This window comes from Oryzias melastigma, linkage group LG7 (genome assembly GCF_002922805.2).
Source record: "Oryzias melastigma strain HK-1 linkage group LG7, ASM292280v2, whole genome shotgun sequence".
Lineage (NCBI taxonomy): Eukaryota > Metazoa > Chordata > Actinopteri > Beloniformes > Adrianichthyidae > Oryzias > Oryzias melastigma.
This window is the reverse complement of record NC_050518.1, coordinates 15,571,859-15,583,366: the sequence shown is the minus strand read 5'-3', so window position 1 is coordinate 15,583,366 and position 11,508 is coordinate 15,571,859. Positions and strand designations below refer to the sequence as shown.

General features: G+C 40.2%; 1 protein-coding gene across 1 annotated transcript; it reads left to right on the top strand.

The window, feature by feature from the left end:
- The first annotated feature begins 1,438 nt into the window (after positions 1–1,438).
- Positions 1,439–7,100, top strand: LOC112158718 (specifically androgen-regulated gene protein). Its single transcript, XM_024292203.2, has 4 exons — positions 1,439–1,600; positions 4,817–4,970; positions 5,116–5,278; positions 5,364–7,100. The coding sequence occupies exons 2-4, from the start codon at positions 4,866–4,868 to the stop codon at positions 6,704–6,706; spliced, it is 1,611 nt and encodes a 536-aa protein (XP_024147971.1). The 5' UTR covers positions 1,439–1,600; positions 4,817–4,865; the 3' UTR covers positions 6,707–7,100.
- Positions 7,101–11,508: the final 4,408 nt, after the last annotated feature.

Sequence of the window (11,508 nt, the reverse complement as noted above, 5' to 3'; positions counted from 1 at the left end):
TTCATCTGATTCACAAACCCCACACTCCAGTCCTCTTTCAATTTCATTATACAGTCCTCTTAGACTGTTGTTTCCTCATTTTACACACCACAAGTACTGCATGGAAACTCCACAAATGGGAGACTTTCAGTACATACAAAAGAATTCTCTTTGGGTATTAATAGCTGTGAGTAATATGTCAACATTCACATCCTCAAACTGTCTTTTTTTTTCTTTTAGCCTTCCTCCTTTTCTGCCTAATACTGGTAACTACTATTGAAGTCTTGGACTGTGCCACTTATTTGTGAGATTGCCACTTTTGCATTCTGAGACTTATAGTTTTTCAAATCATCAGGTTTTGTTTTACTTTTGTGTAATCGGCTGCTGTCTAAATTTGATTTTGAAAAGATCTATAGATTATTTTGAACGCCACTTTAGTTTTCAGAGCTCATATAGTTGGTTTTCCAAAATACACATTTTGTTAGCTTCAATTCAGCAACATTTATTTATTTTATTTTAATAGCACACAATAAGAAATTACATAATATTCTTGTCTGGTGAAAATGAAAGGGACAGAAAGAAGAAAGTGTATTATCTGTGCCCCATTTTATAAAACCAATCTAACTATTTTAATCAAATATGTATCGTTGTGATACAAAATAAATATGTTAAGTGGCTGGAAAAATACCAAAAGCTGACAAAAAAAATACACGAAATGCCTCAAAAATCTTATTTTTATATATATATATATATATATATAACCCATTCTTGTTTTTTAGGTTTTTAATGTATTAATTGAACTGAACTCTTATTGATTTTCCAATCCTTTATAGAAACAACTCCCCACTTTTATTCATTCATTTGTCATTAATTTAGTGGAAATCATGTATAAAGGAAAAACTTCCACATAAACAAAAACTGTTTCAGGAACAAGATGGAACACGTTTACTTGGAAAAAAAGAGTGTCATCAAACAACCTTGTGTCAGGTCGACACAAAAACGTGTTTCTGTCGGAACACCATGGAGGAAAGTGTCAAAATGTCACACAAGTACAGAAAAACTGAAAGTCTTTGAAACATTTGAATTAGAAAATAAAAGCGTCACGACTTGTGAGGATGTTTTAGTATTTTTACTTTATTTTTTATTTTTATGTGAATAATTGTGTTAAAAGTGTAAAAAATTATGTATTAGAGTACTTAAAATACAAGAAAATTACTAAATTTGTTGTAAAATAGCAAATATAGTAAGTTTGGAAGTTAAAAATAATAAAATTTTCTTGCACTTTTTGTTAACTTTAATATTTTATCCTTTGTTTATACACACAATAATAACGTAAAAAAAATAAGTAAATGCACCGTTCGGTAGTTTCACCTCGGACAGCCTTTCTGATTGGTCCTCGATCGCCCCGCCTTCCCGGATCGACGGTCCTCACCTGTGCGTGCGTAAGAGCGCACGCGCGTGTTCCTCATCGGTTCAGTCTGTCGGGCTCCGCTCATCTTGCAGGTGGACCTCCAGGAACCGCGCGCGGCTGCTGGCGCGGAGTGAGCGGCTCCTCTGTCATGGACCCCCTCCTGAAAACCGGCATGACGTCCTGAAGAGGCGAGAAGGTTCTCACACGCAGGTGAGACACTCAAATAGAGAAATAAATGTTTTTATATATATATATATATTGCAGATATATATATATATATCAGGATTACATATTTACATATCAGTCCTTAGTTTTTTTATCTTGAGTCTAGAAAAGTGCAAATATTACTACAGTGGAGTCATAAAAGGAGAGGCTGCTGAAGTAAACATAAAAAAAGTTTCTTTTGTGTTGAAAGTTGTTGAACTTGATGTTGAACCTTTTTATTCATTTCTTTATTTGTTTGTAAATGACTAAACTGGGTCAATATGACCTTCCTCCGGGTCGCACGCCTCACCTTTCTTGACCTCCAGGATTCTTCTGTGCTCCCACTGTAAGGCGAGTTCTGTCTGGTTCTGGTGCAGCTCGGCTCATATCACAGAGCTTGACTGAACTTGTCTCACGGATGAGAGAAGCCAGCAAAGTGACATTCCTGTCCTCATTAGGCTTGACTCAGCTGTGAGTTCAGTGTGCTCTGGCACTGCTCTGCAGGTTTATTACCTGTTCCTCGCAGGTGTTGGCTTAGACTTCTTTTTTTTCCTGCTCAGCTGGTGTGAATGTCACAATGGGAAGGGACAGTAATTAACATCTATTAAACTTTTACTGTAAGACAAGTTCATGTTTTGCCTGCAGGCTTTTATTTTGTAGAAAACAAAAGTAAATGAGGGGGAGGGTGTTGAGCTTTTTTTGGGAAGATTCAGATAATAAAACCAAGCACGTCAATTATCTAATTTTTTTTCATTAATCAGATTCCAGCGCGAGTATTTATGCAACATCAGCTATATTTCATGCCAATTGAACTCAATTATAATTCCTCCACCTTGCAGAGCCAGTCGTCCCTGTCTATCTTCATCATATTAAAAATATACACCCTCTTACAAAAACTCCAAAACATCTCTGCAGCTTGATTAGAAATATCTGGAGATCAAACCAGCAACCTCCGGACTGAGGAAGTTAAAGGTTTGCTGCCTATTTTTGACACTTATCTTGAGAAAATGAGTACTTCCAATGACACGGTGTCTCAATCGATGCGTCATTTCACTGTTTTCTGCCCAAACATGCTTTTATTTTGTACATAAACACTAGTTTTGTTTATTTCTGATGGTTTCCACGGGCGACGTGACCTCTTCGTCCCCACTTCCTGCCATGTCACAAACACATTTTCTTCAGACAGAATTTGAAACATTGTTGTTTTTAATTATATTTATTATGTCAGTTGTAATTCATTCTTGAAAATGTCCAGAAAGATAAGGCGTGGGCTCTGACATGCAGACCGAGAAATTCCTGACTTACACGGTTAACCTTCCGCTCAGCTGCTGGTGTGTTTAATCAAATGTTGGAGGAGATAAGGCAACAATGAAGGTATTTTTGTTCTGCTTTCCTGAACACACCTCAACCTGTCTGCCGCCATAGGAAACAGTTCCGCTTTTTTTTCAACACACTGCATTTAGTTGTTTGATCAAACTTTGGAACAAACTTTTTAAAACTTGGAGCTGATGGAGACATTCGCCGGTCGTGAAATGCTTTCAAGTTGTGTTTTTGTCATTTAATCTCATGCTTTTATTGTGAAACTAGAATCCATCATTTAAGGTTGAGAAAACCTGTTTTATTTTCAGTTGCTTTGTCATTTGAGCATTGTTTTGTTTTTTAGGTTGGATTTTCTCATTGCATTTTAGTTTTTTTTTTTTTTACCTTTTGTGCTTTTAAGGCCGGTTTGTCTTTCCTATCCCAGATTTACTAGAATATATGCACAGAAAACATCATATCATATTCCTTAATTCAGAATACATCTCAGTAGATCACACATTTGTTTATTGTCATAATGTTTAGAGGTATAACAGCTTTCATTTTCTCCTAATAACTATATATTTTTTTTGAGAATTGTACATTTCCATACATGTTTTAATCAAAAGCAGAACACAGGAGGTCGATCTATCAGATGAAGGTTTCAAAGAGACGGAGGCTGGGTCAAAAACTAGGAAATGTGTCGCCACAGATCAGTAGATGTACCGAAAAAGAATGCCAGACAGTCAGGTGGTTTGGAGGCAAACACAGACATTGTAGTGACATGAATAGGAGGCGCTGTTTATTTACAGACATGACTAGTCGGTAGAAAATTAACAGGTTCAGGTTCGAGTCACAAAAGGAAAGAAGAGGCAGAGAAACTGGAGCCGACTCGTGAATCGAACGCAAAACATGAATCGTGAAAAGAATGTTTGTACAGTACCCCCTCCTTAACTCAGACGCCCGTGACAGGTCTGCCTTTAAAAAGTCAGAAATTTAAGGCTTCAATTACCAAATACTGATATTCATCACACAAAGTGGTAGTTACTGTATGAGGTAAGGATTCTAGATTCAGCAGCAAACATTTACGTCACAGAGTGAAAGTCCAGCTAACCCGCCTTTATAGCTTCTTATTGGCTAAACACATCCAGGTAATCAACAGCAGGTAGAACCTAGAGTCTGACGGATGTTTCCTGAAGTAGCTGGATAGGCCCCAGCAACCCCAATCAGAATTTACTAAATGGATGGACAGATCTTGTAGAACGAGGAAGATTCAAAGAACGTGGATCCCACATTCTCTAGTGGTGGATGAAGGAAGCGCTAAGCTACAAAGGGGAAGCTGTCAATGAACAGTTCGTCTGTTTTCCAGCGTCGCTCTGTTTTATGAGGATTGATGGGAAGAGCGAGCTTCCTCCTGTGAATGACCGCAAAGAGTAAAATCATATGGAAATATCTAGATATTCTTTTTTTGGTTGTATTTCCTTATATATGTAATCAATATTCTGCTTTTTTTGATAGTAACAAAAAGATAATAAAATAATATGTGTGTTTTCAAACTAAAACGTTTTTTCAGGTCTTTGGGAGGAAGTGGGAGGGGCTTATTGAAAAGGTTCTGGTTTTGGGGATTCCCGTCTTCTGTTAGCATTCCTCCATGTCTCGGGATGTAAGATAGTTTGGAGCTCATCTCAGTGGAACATGTCAGGGACTCTCGACGATGAATTCCTCCTTCCGTGCTGACCTTGTTTTCTGTCTTTTCAAAATAAAAGTTGTATAACCTCTGCAGGACCGGTATTGCGAGTGTTATCTGTCTACCTGCCACCTATTTATAAAACCGGGTTTTATCTTACACTGACGCTGGTGCCACAGCTGAAAGGATGTTTCCACATTGCTGTTGTTGTTTTCTTCATGCTTTTTTTTTTTTTGTAGATTCCTCTCTCATTCATCTTTCGGTAAGATCCACCCTTTTCTCTGAGCGATGGCGAAGAGCGACACATGGCCGGGCGGCGCCGCCATGGGATCGCTGAACGCTGTGGACAGTGCAGGGAGCTGTGACAGTGTAATCAGTGGGAACTCTGCCTGCGTATGTACTCCACTTGAAATATCTGATTTCAAAATAAAAGAATGATCTTATAAGTAGTTTCTTTAAATCCCTTTACTTCTGTTCCTGTCAGGCTGCTTGTGGTTTTCATGGTTTTCACATTATTTCTCTTTCATTTTGCGGGCAGAGCGATGACAGCATGGAGCACCTGTCTCCAGAGGAGAGGGCGTGTCTCATGTTTCTGGAGGAAACCATCGAAGCGATGGAGATGATGGAGGACAGCGGGCTTTCCAACGACGAGCTTGATTTTGGACATAAGTTGGAAAGCAACAATCCACCGACAGTCAACGGTATCATCTATCCTGCACCACTTCTGTGGTCATTTTGGGAGTTTGAAGTGCACTTGTTAACCCCGGTGTGTCTTTTTCCCATTAGGTATTTCCAGTTCGTCACACGAGAGTGATGAAAGTCTCAGCTGTGCTGCAGCCGATCCCGGTATCACAACAAACCACCGAACTCCTGCACTCGATCCAACGCCTGAATCCACTCCAGCTCCAGCTGTCACCAGCAAGGACGTTGAAACGGCAGACTTGGAGGTTCAGTCCAGTCCTTCAGTGTCCAGATCAGCTTCTGATGTTGCTCCCCGGACACCATTAAACCCAACTCACGCCTCCCATAAGAGCTGGGATCTTGGGAATCCAGAAGTCGCCTCTGAAGTGGATCTGAGCATTATCCCGCCTCCTTTAGACTTCATGGATGAACCTGAACTTCTTCCTCTACCGGAGGAGCTAAATGAATTCCCTCCACCAGCAGAACCCTTCCCTGAGCCGGACGCTCCACCACCTGCTGACTTGCAGCAGCCGGAGCCAAAAGTCCTGACAGAGAGTCCTTCACTGAACTCTGAGGTGGATGGTCCTTCCTGTTCACCTCCACCAGCAGAGGAGGATTCTGTTCCTCTAAATCCATACCTCGAGGTTCCTGAGCCTAGAGCCCCCCCTGCTGTGGCCCCAAAGCCAAAATCAATTCCGGCCAACATCCCTCTGAGGTCCCACAAGCCCACAGGCTCTGAAGGAACCAGCAGAACCAGCAGAGATGTGTTGATGGACCCTCAGAAGGTGCGAATGGAGGCGCTTCGAAAACTCGGGCTGCTCAAGGAGGAGGAGGCACCGCCCCCTGCTTTTGCCCGTGGGGGTAGCCTAAAAACCAGATCACCCCAAGAGGCTCCTATCTCTCCAATCAGCCCAGGAAATCCTCCCCTGAAGTCAGCGCTGTCCTCTCATGCCCACAGCCAGCCTGCGTCCTCCACCCCTGATGTCCTCCCAGCTCCTGTAGCCTTCAGTGACGTAGACGGACTTCCTCCTCCGGGTAATGAAGCCCGTGGAGCCCCCCCAGCCCCAGTGAAGCAGCAAACAACACCAAAAATCACGCGATCAGCCACCTTTGAGCAATGCAGCTTGGGTCCGAGCGCCAACGCAGCCGGTCAAGGCGACGCCACGCAAAGCCCCAAGGAACTACGCAAAATGCGCCCGCGCCCCGCCTCTATGGGGTGCGGGAAGGAGCTATCCCACCCCATAGGAGGGGACCCGTTTCACATGGCCCACTCTTTAAAGATGCAGCAGCTGCCCGCTCAGCGACACGCCCCCAACGTCTTCCAGCCTTCCCGAGAGTCGGGCAAGCTGCCGCGGTCGCAGGGGATCAGCGTGCTGATCTGCCCTCGCCCGGAGAACGCCGAGGACCGCCGCGAGGCGCTGAAGAAGCTGGGACTTCTCAGATATTGAGCGCCGTCTTCACACCTCAACACTCCCCATAAAAACCGAGACTGAACCGGGCCAGTCAGGACTGAACCGGGCTTTTAGAGCTTTTTAACCACATGGGTTTGAGATTCTTCACTTTTACAGCCGATCTGATTGGTCAGAATCAAATCCACACCTGCATTCATGAAGTGTACAAACATTTATGAAGTCTTATATGAAGAAAACTGGAAGTAGAGTTCTTGTTAAGTATTAATTTACTCTTTTATTTGTGCACTTATGATCTGCCACCTTTTGTTTTTTGGGATGTCTTCGTACTTCTATTTAAGTTCCTCCCTGTACTTTGTTTTACTGTAGACGCCTCTCTCTTCTGTCTGTTTCAAATCCTGTATATTTATTATTAAACAGCACAGCGTCTAAATCAATGCGTCAGAGCTGTAGGTGATTGTGTTGAAATGCAGGAACTGTGTGGTTGGAGCGTACCTGCGCATAACTCGAAGTACGCAGTGCGATAAGAATCTACAAAAGCGCATGGTTTGCATAGCAGCACATCACACCCACACGGCAGGACTCACAGCTGCACCACTGCAGCTACTGGATGGATGTAAAAAATGAATACAAATGTGGGTTTGGAGCGGCGCTTTAACCCATCACTTGCCACTATTTAATCTTTCTCCATAAAGTTGTCTCCATCGGTTGTCGTGACTTGATCGCTCCTCTGAACAGCGCTTGGATCTGATGTGACAGTGTGAGAACTGGTGCAACCTGTTTATTGAGTCTTCATGGAAGCTCCGTGTTTATGAGGCCTCGACGCGTCCGTCAGCTTCTGACTGTTTCTGCACCACTGAGCCTTTTTTTTTGTCTTCATCGCATCACAGGAATTATCTCTGCATATTTTTGTTTAACATCCAAGCAATGCATTAGCATTATTAACACACAGTTTTACTTTTTAAAAAGTTTTTTGGGTTCATTTTTATCAAACAGGGTTCTGTTGAAAACTGATTTGAATACAGTTTTGAATATTCCACACACACACATGTATATAAACACTGAGGACAGTACATTGTGAAGTCTTGAGACAGAAGGACGCACATTAATAATAGGCTGTTTGTTCAAACGTTATCTGGAAGGAAAAGTCCTCTTTTGCAGAATAGCAGCAGCTTTGTGCTGCCAGACGAACACTGATGGCTTTGTGCCGCTCCGGGGTTTTCCTGATACGTGAGCCGACTTTTGTTCTGACAGTTGACCCTAAAGAGGAAGAGTCGGTGACAGCACCCGTCAGTTTCACCAATATCTTCATAGATCAGCTGCTATGAATAACATCACTTTCTTGGAATTTTTTTTACAATGTTTAATACAAGTTGGAAAGAAAGGATCCAACTAAAATGACATCTGAATAATTCAAAAGTCTGTGGAGCTGAAAACAAGGCTGTCACTTTGTATGAGAAAGTTGTGGGAGACGAAGGATTAATGAGGGGGAAAAAAATTGACTTTAGTTTTATATGAGAAGCACAGAAGAAGAATAGAAAATCAGTAGAAGGTCATGGAAGATAGTGACAGGAATGGGGGGAATAAACACCAAAGAACAGCGGCGGCAGGAAGGAGTCTCCACGATGAAAATTCAATATCACAACAGTAACACTCATCCATATGGATCAGAACCGCAGCTGTAATCCCAGTTTGTATGCAGCAGGGCGCATGTGTGAAGGCAGGCGCACATGTTTAGCATCTCAGCTCGAAATGTGACTCGATAACCTTCATTTCTGCCATAGCAATCTGCCAACATTTCATGTTTGTACACACTATAGACAGCTATTGATCTGCTACATGGTCATTCCCTGTTGTTGTTTTTTTTATTTTTACCCAAGATTTTGAGTGATGGAACAGGTGTCATCTACAGAATAAAATACTACACTGCAAAAACAGAAATTAGAAAATTAATTTAAAAAATTGCAGCTTTTCTTAAATGGTTTTTAAAAAATCCTATTTTAAGAAAAAAATTGTAGTCACGTTTTCTCAAATCAAGAACATTTTGTGATTGAAAAGTTTCTTGATAAGATTATTTATCTTGCAAGACAAATAGTAAGAATTTACTTCCTTAAGATTCATTTTTGTTGTGTATATATATAGATATATTCTTAAGGAAGTAAATTCTTGGTATATATATATATATATATATCAAAAATGAAATCAAAACTACTGTAAAAAGTACAGTAAAAAGTCCCAAAAACTGTGGATGTATCTGTAAAAGTGGCGCCGTGAGTATATATATTAATCACTATTATATTTTCCAAAACAATTCCAGCTCTACATCCATTAGATTTAACTTGTTTCCATCACTAGTGCTTTATTTAAAAGAAAAGATCATTGAAATCAACCTTTACCACTAATTAATAATTTCTCATTCCCTGCAACAGTTTTAAATCTTTTAGATATTTTTTTTATGTAAAAATCCAGTTCTGAAGAATTTATCTTAAAACACTAGTTATGCAAGAATTTAATTAAACTAAATAAATTAATAAATCATTATTTCATGTGAAGATCAACTGAAATAACAAAAAGGTTTTGACATCCAAAATTTTATTATCCTCAAAATTATTTGCATTTATTGAAAAAAAAAAAAACTTTTAGACAGGGAGTGTCATGAGCGTCCTGTCCGCTAGAGGGCAGTGTGGGTTCACGTGGATCCCCTGACTGTACTGCAGTCACACGTCTGCTGTTCTGTGGCAAAGAGGACACCATGTGTTGGACAGCACTCGGTAATGGGCACAGATGGAAACGTTTTACATCCGTTTCTGTTTAAGGTTTTTATAGAACACAAAAACTTATGCTGAGTCATAATAAGTAACTGAAACAACGTGAAGATAAGTAAACTTGTCCACTGTTTTCCACTCAGGCATGTGAGGATCTAACCTAATAAAAGGGACGAATCAAAGCATCTTCCATCTGTTCAAACAGAAGATTTTGAATTTGATGAAGGAAATATAAAATAAGAGTTACTGTTCCATTGAAAATGAATCTGTTTAAGTGTACAACAAGAAGTGGCGGACTTAGCAAATTTGGGGTCCTGGATGACCAATAACATGGGGCCCTCTGTAGTGGTTGTATTCATCTTTTAAAAAAAAATCTTTACTTAAAATAAATCGTCAAATAACTTCCTTATTTACTACTGTACACTTAAATGGTTTATATGGTGTACTTGCTGTACTTAGACCCAGCAAACTTCCACTTTTTACTAAGGGAAGTCATGAAAATGTGTCTGTTTTTTCAGGATTTCACAAAAGAAATGCTAAAACACAAGAGAGAGGCGTTCATTTTTAAGAAGATGAATAATAAGCTCTTGCATTGATTTTTAAATAAGTTTCCACTCATCTGTGAATCATCAAAACAGATTTATTTCAATAAGAATAACAGTGGGCGGGTTGTGTTTCATTTGTCGTAGATCTTCTTCTAACTCCTAATAAAGTCTCCGGCTTTTATTGTGGCGCTGGCATTCACACAAAAGCTAAAGAAACACGCCAATATTTCAGCCAAAAGGAAGTTTTCATGGAACGGATCATCCCAGAAGTCTCTCTGGAGCTGAGTCGCTGAAAGTGAGGTAAGATTAGCCGCTAGATTTTTAAGTGATGACATTTATTCCCGAATGAGTCTGTTTCCCCTCCAAATATTTCAAACAAGGACTCATGGATTTGAAGCTTTTTTAAAACAAAAATAGAGTTCCTCAACAGATATTGTTCATTCAGTTGTGAAATAAAAACTTTTTCTTCTTTTTCCCTCTCTGGATGTCCAATTAGGAGTTCAGCCCGATCCTTGTGAGTCCATTCTTTGTCACAGGAAAGAGGAACATTTTGCTCATCAAACTGTTCTAACTTTTAAGCGGACGTGTCCCTAAAACTTTCACCATCTCTGGTATTTTAAATAGGGTGAAAAATGTCGTTTTCCACTCAGGATTGTGCTGTCAGAGGAGGGAGGTGTAGCTGCATCTGGCGAGACGGTGAGCTCATGGGATTTCCTGCAGTCCTGGCCCGGTTCTGCTCCTACCTGCTCACATTTACGCTTCTGTTTGAAGCATTTCCAGCCAAGTGTTATCAAAACAGTTATGCTGCGCATAAACGGGTATTACACTGTTTAAAGTGTGCATGCACACATATGCAAATGTCTGCAGTGGACCTGCACGGATTTCCCACTTTCACTGATCTGGAGCCGGAACTTTCCATCTCCTGTTGGCAGGTACAAGATCTGGGTAAAAACAGCTTTTTTGAGTAAATGATCATAGCTGAAAGCACTTTTAAGCTAAATTCTTGTGTTTGCAGATGTTCCCAAATGAAACAAGAGAAGAAATGTTGCAAAAACCAGAAACCAGATCAGCCGTCGAGTGGAGGAGATGTTTGAAAATGTAAGAAGATGCACTTCAAACACTCGGGTGTGAGACACCTCATGTCAATTACATTGTTTTTCATAACCACTGCAAAAAAGGCCACTTAGAAAAAAGTAAAATCTTCTTAACCGTTTGGGAGATTTTATTTAAACAAGCAAAAAATTCTGCCTCAGAGGTGAGAAAATGACCATGAACTTTTATTCTAAGAAAAATATTCCAGTCACTAAGACATATTTTCTCAAACTAAGATTATTTTGCTATAAAAAAACTTTCTTGATATGATTATTTTTCTTCCAAGACAAAAAATAAGACTTGAAACGTGAGACTTTTAAGAATATCTAGCTACTCATCTTTTCTGGTGTGTAGACGTTTTTGACCAGTTTAGGTTTATATTCTGGATTTTTAAAGAACAAGCAGGATTTCTCCAAATTACACATCACAATTTACATTT

Coding starts and splice junctions, on each gene's coding strand:
- LOC112158718 (XM_024292203.2), top strand. CDS start 4,866: ATGGCGAAGAGCGACACATGGCCGGGCGGCGCCGCCATGGGATCGCTG. Junction 4,971..5,115: donor TCAGTGGGAACTCTGCCTGC/GTATGTACTCCA, acceptor TTTTGCGGGCAG/AGCGATGACAGCATGGAGCA. Junction 5,279..5,363: donor CAATCCACCGACAGTCAACG/GTATCATCTATC, acceptor TTTTCCCATTAG/GTATTTCCAGTTCGTCACAC.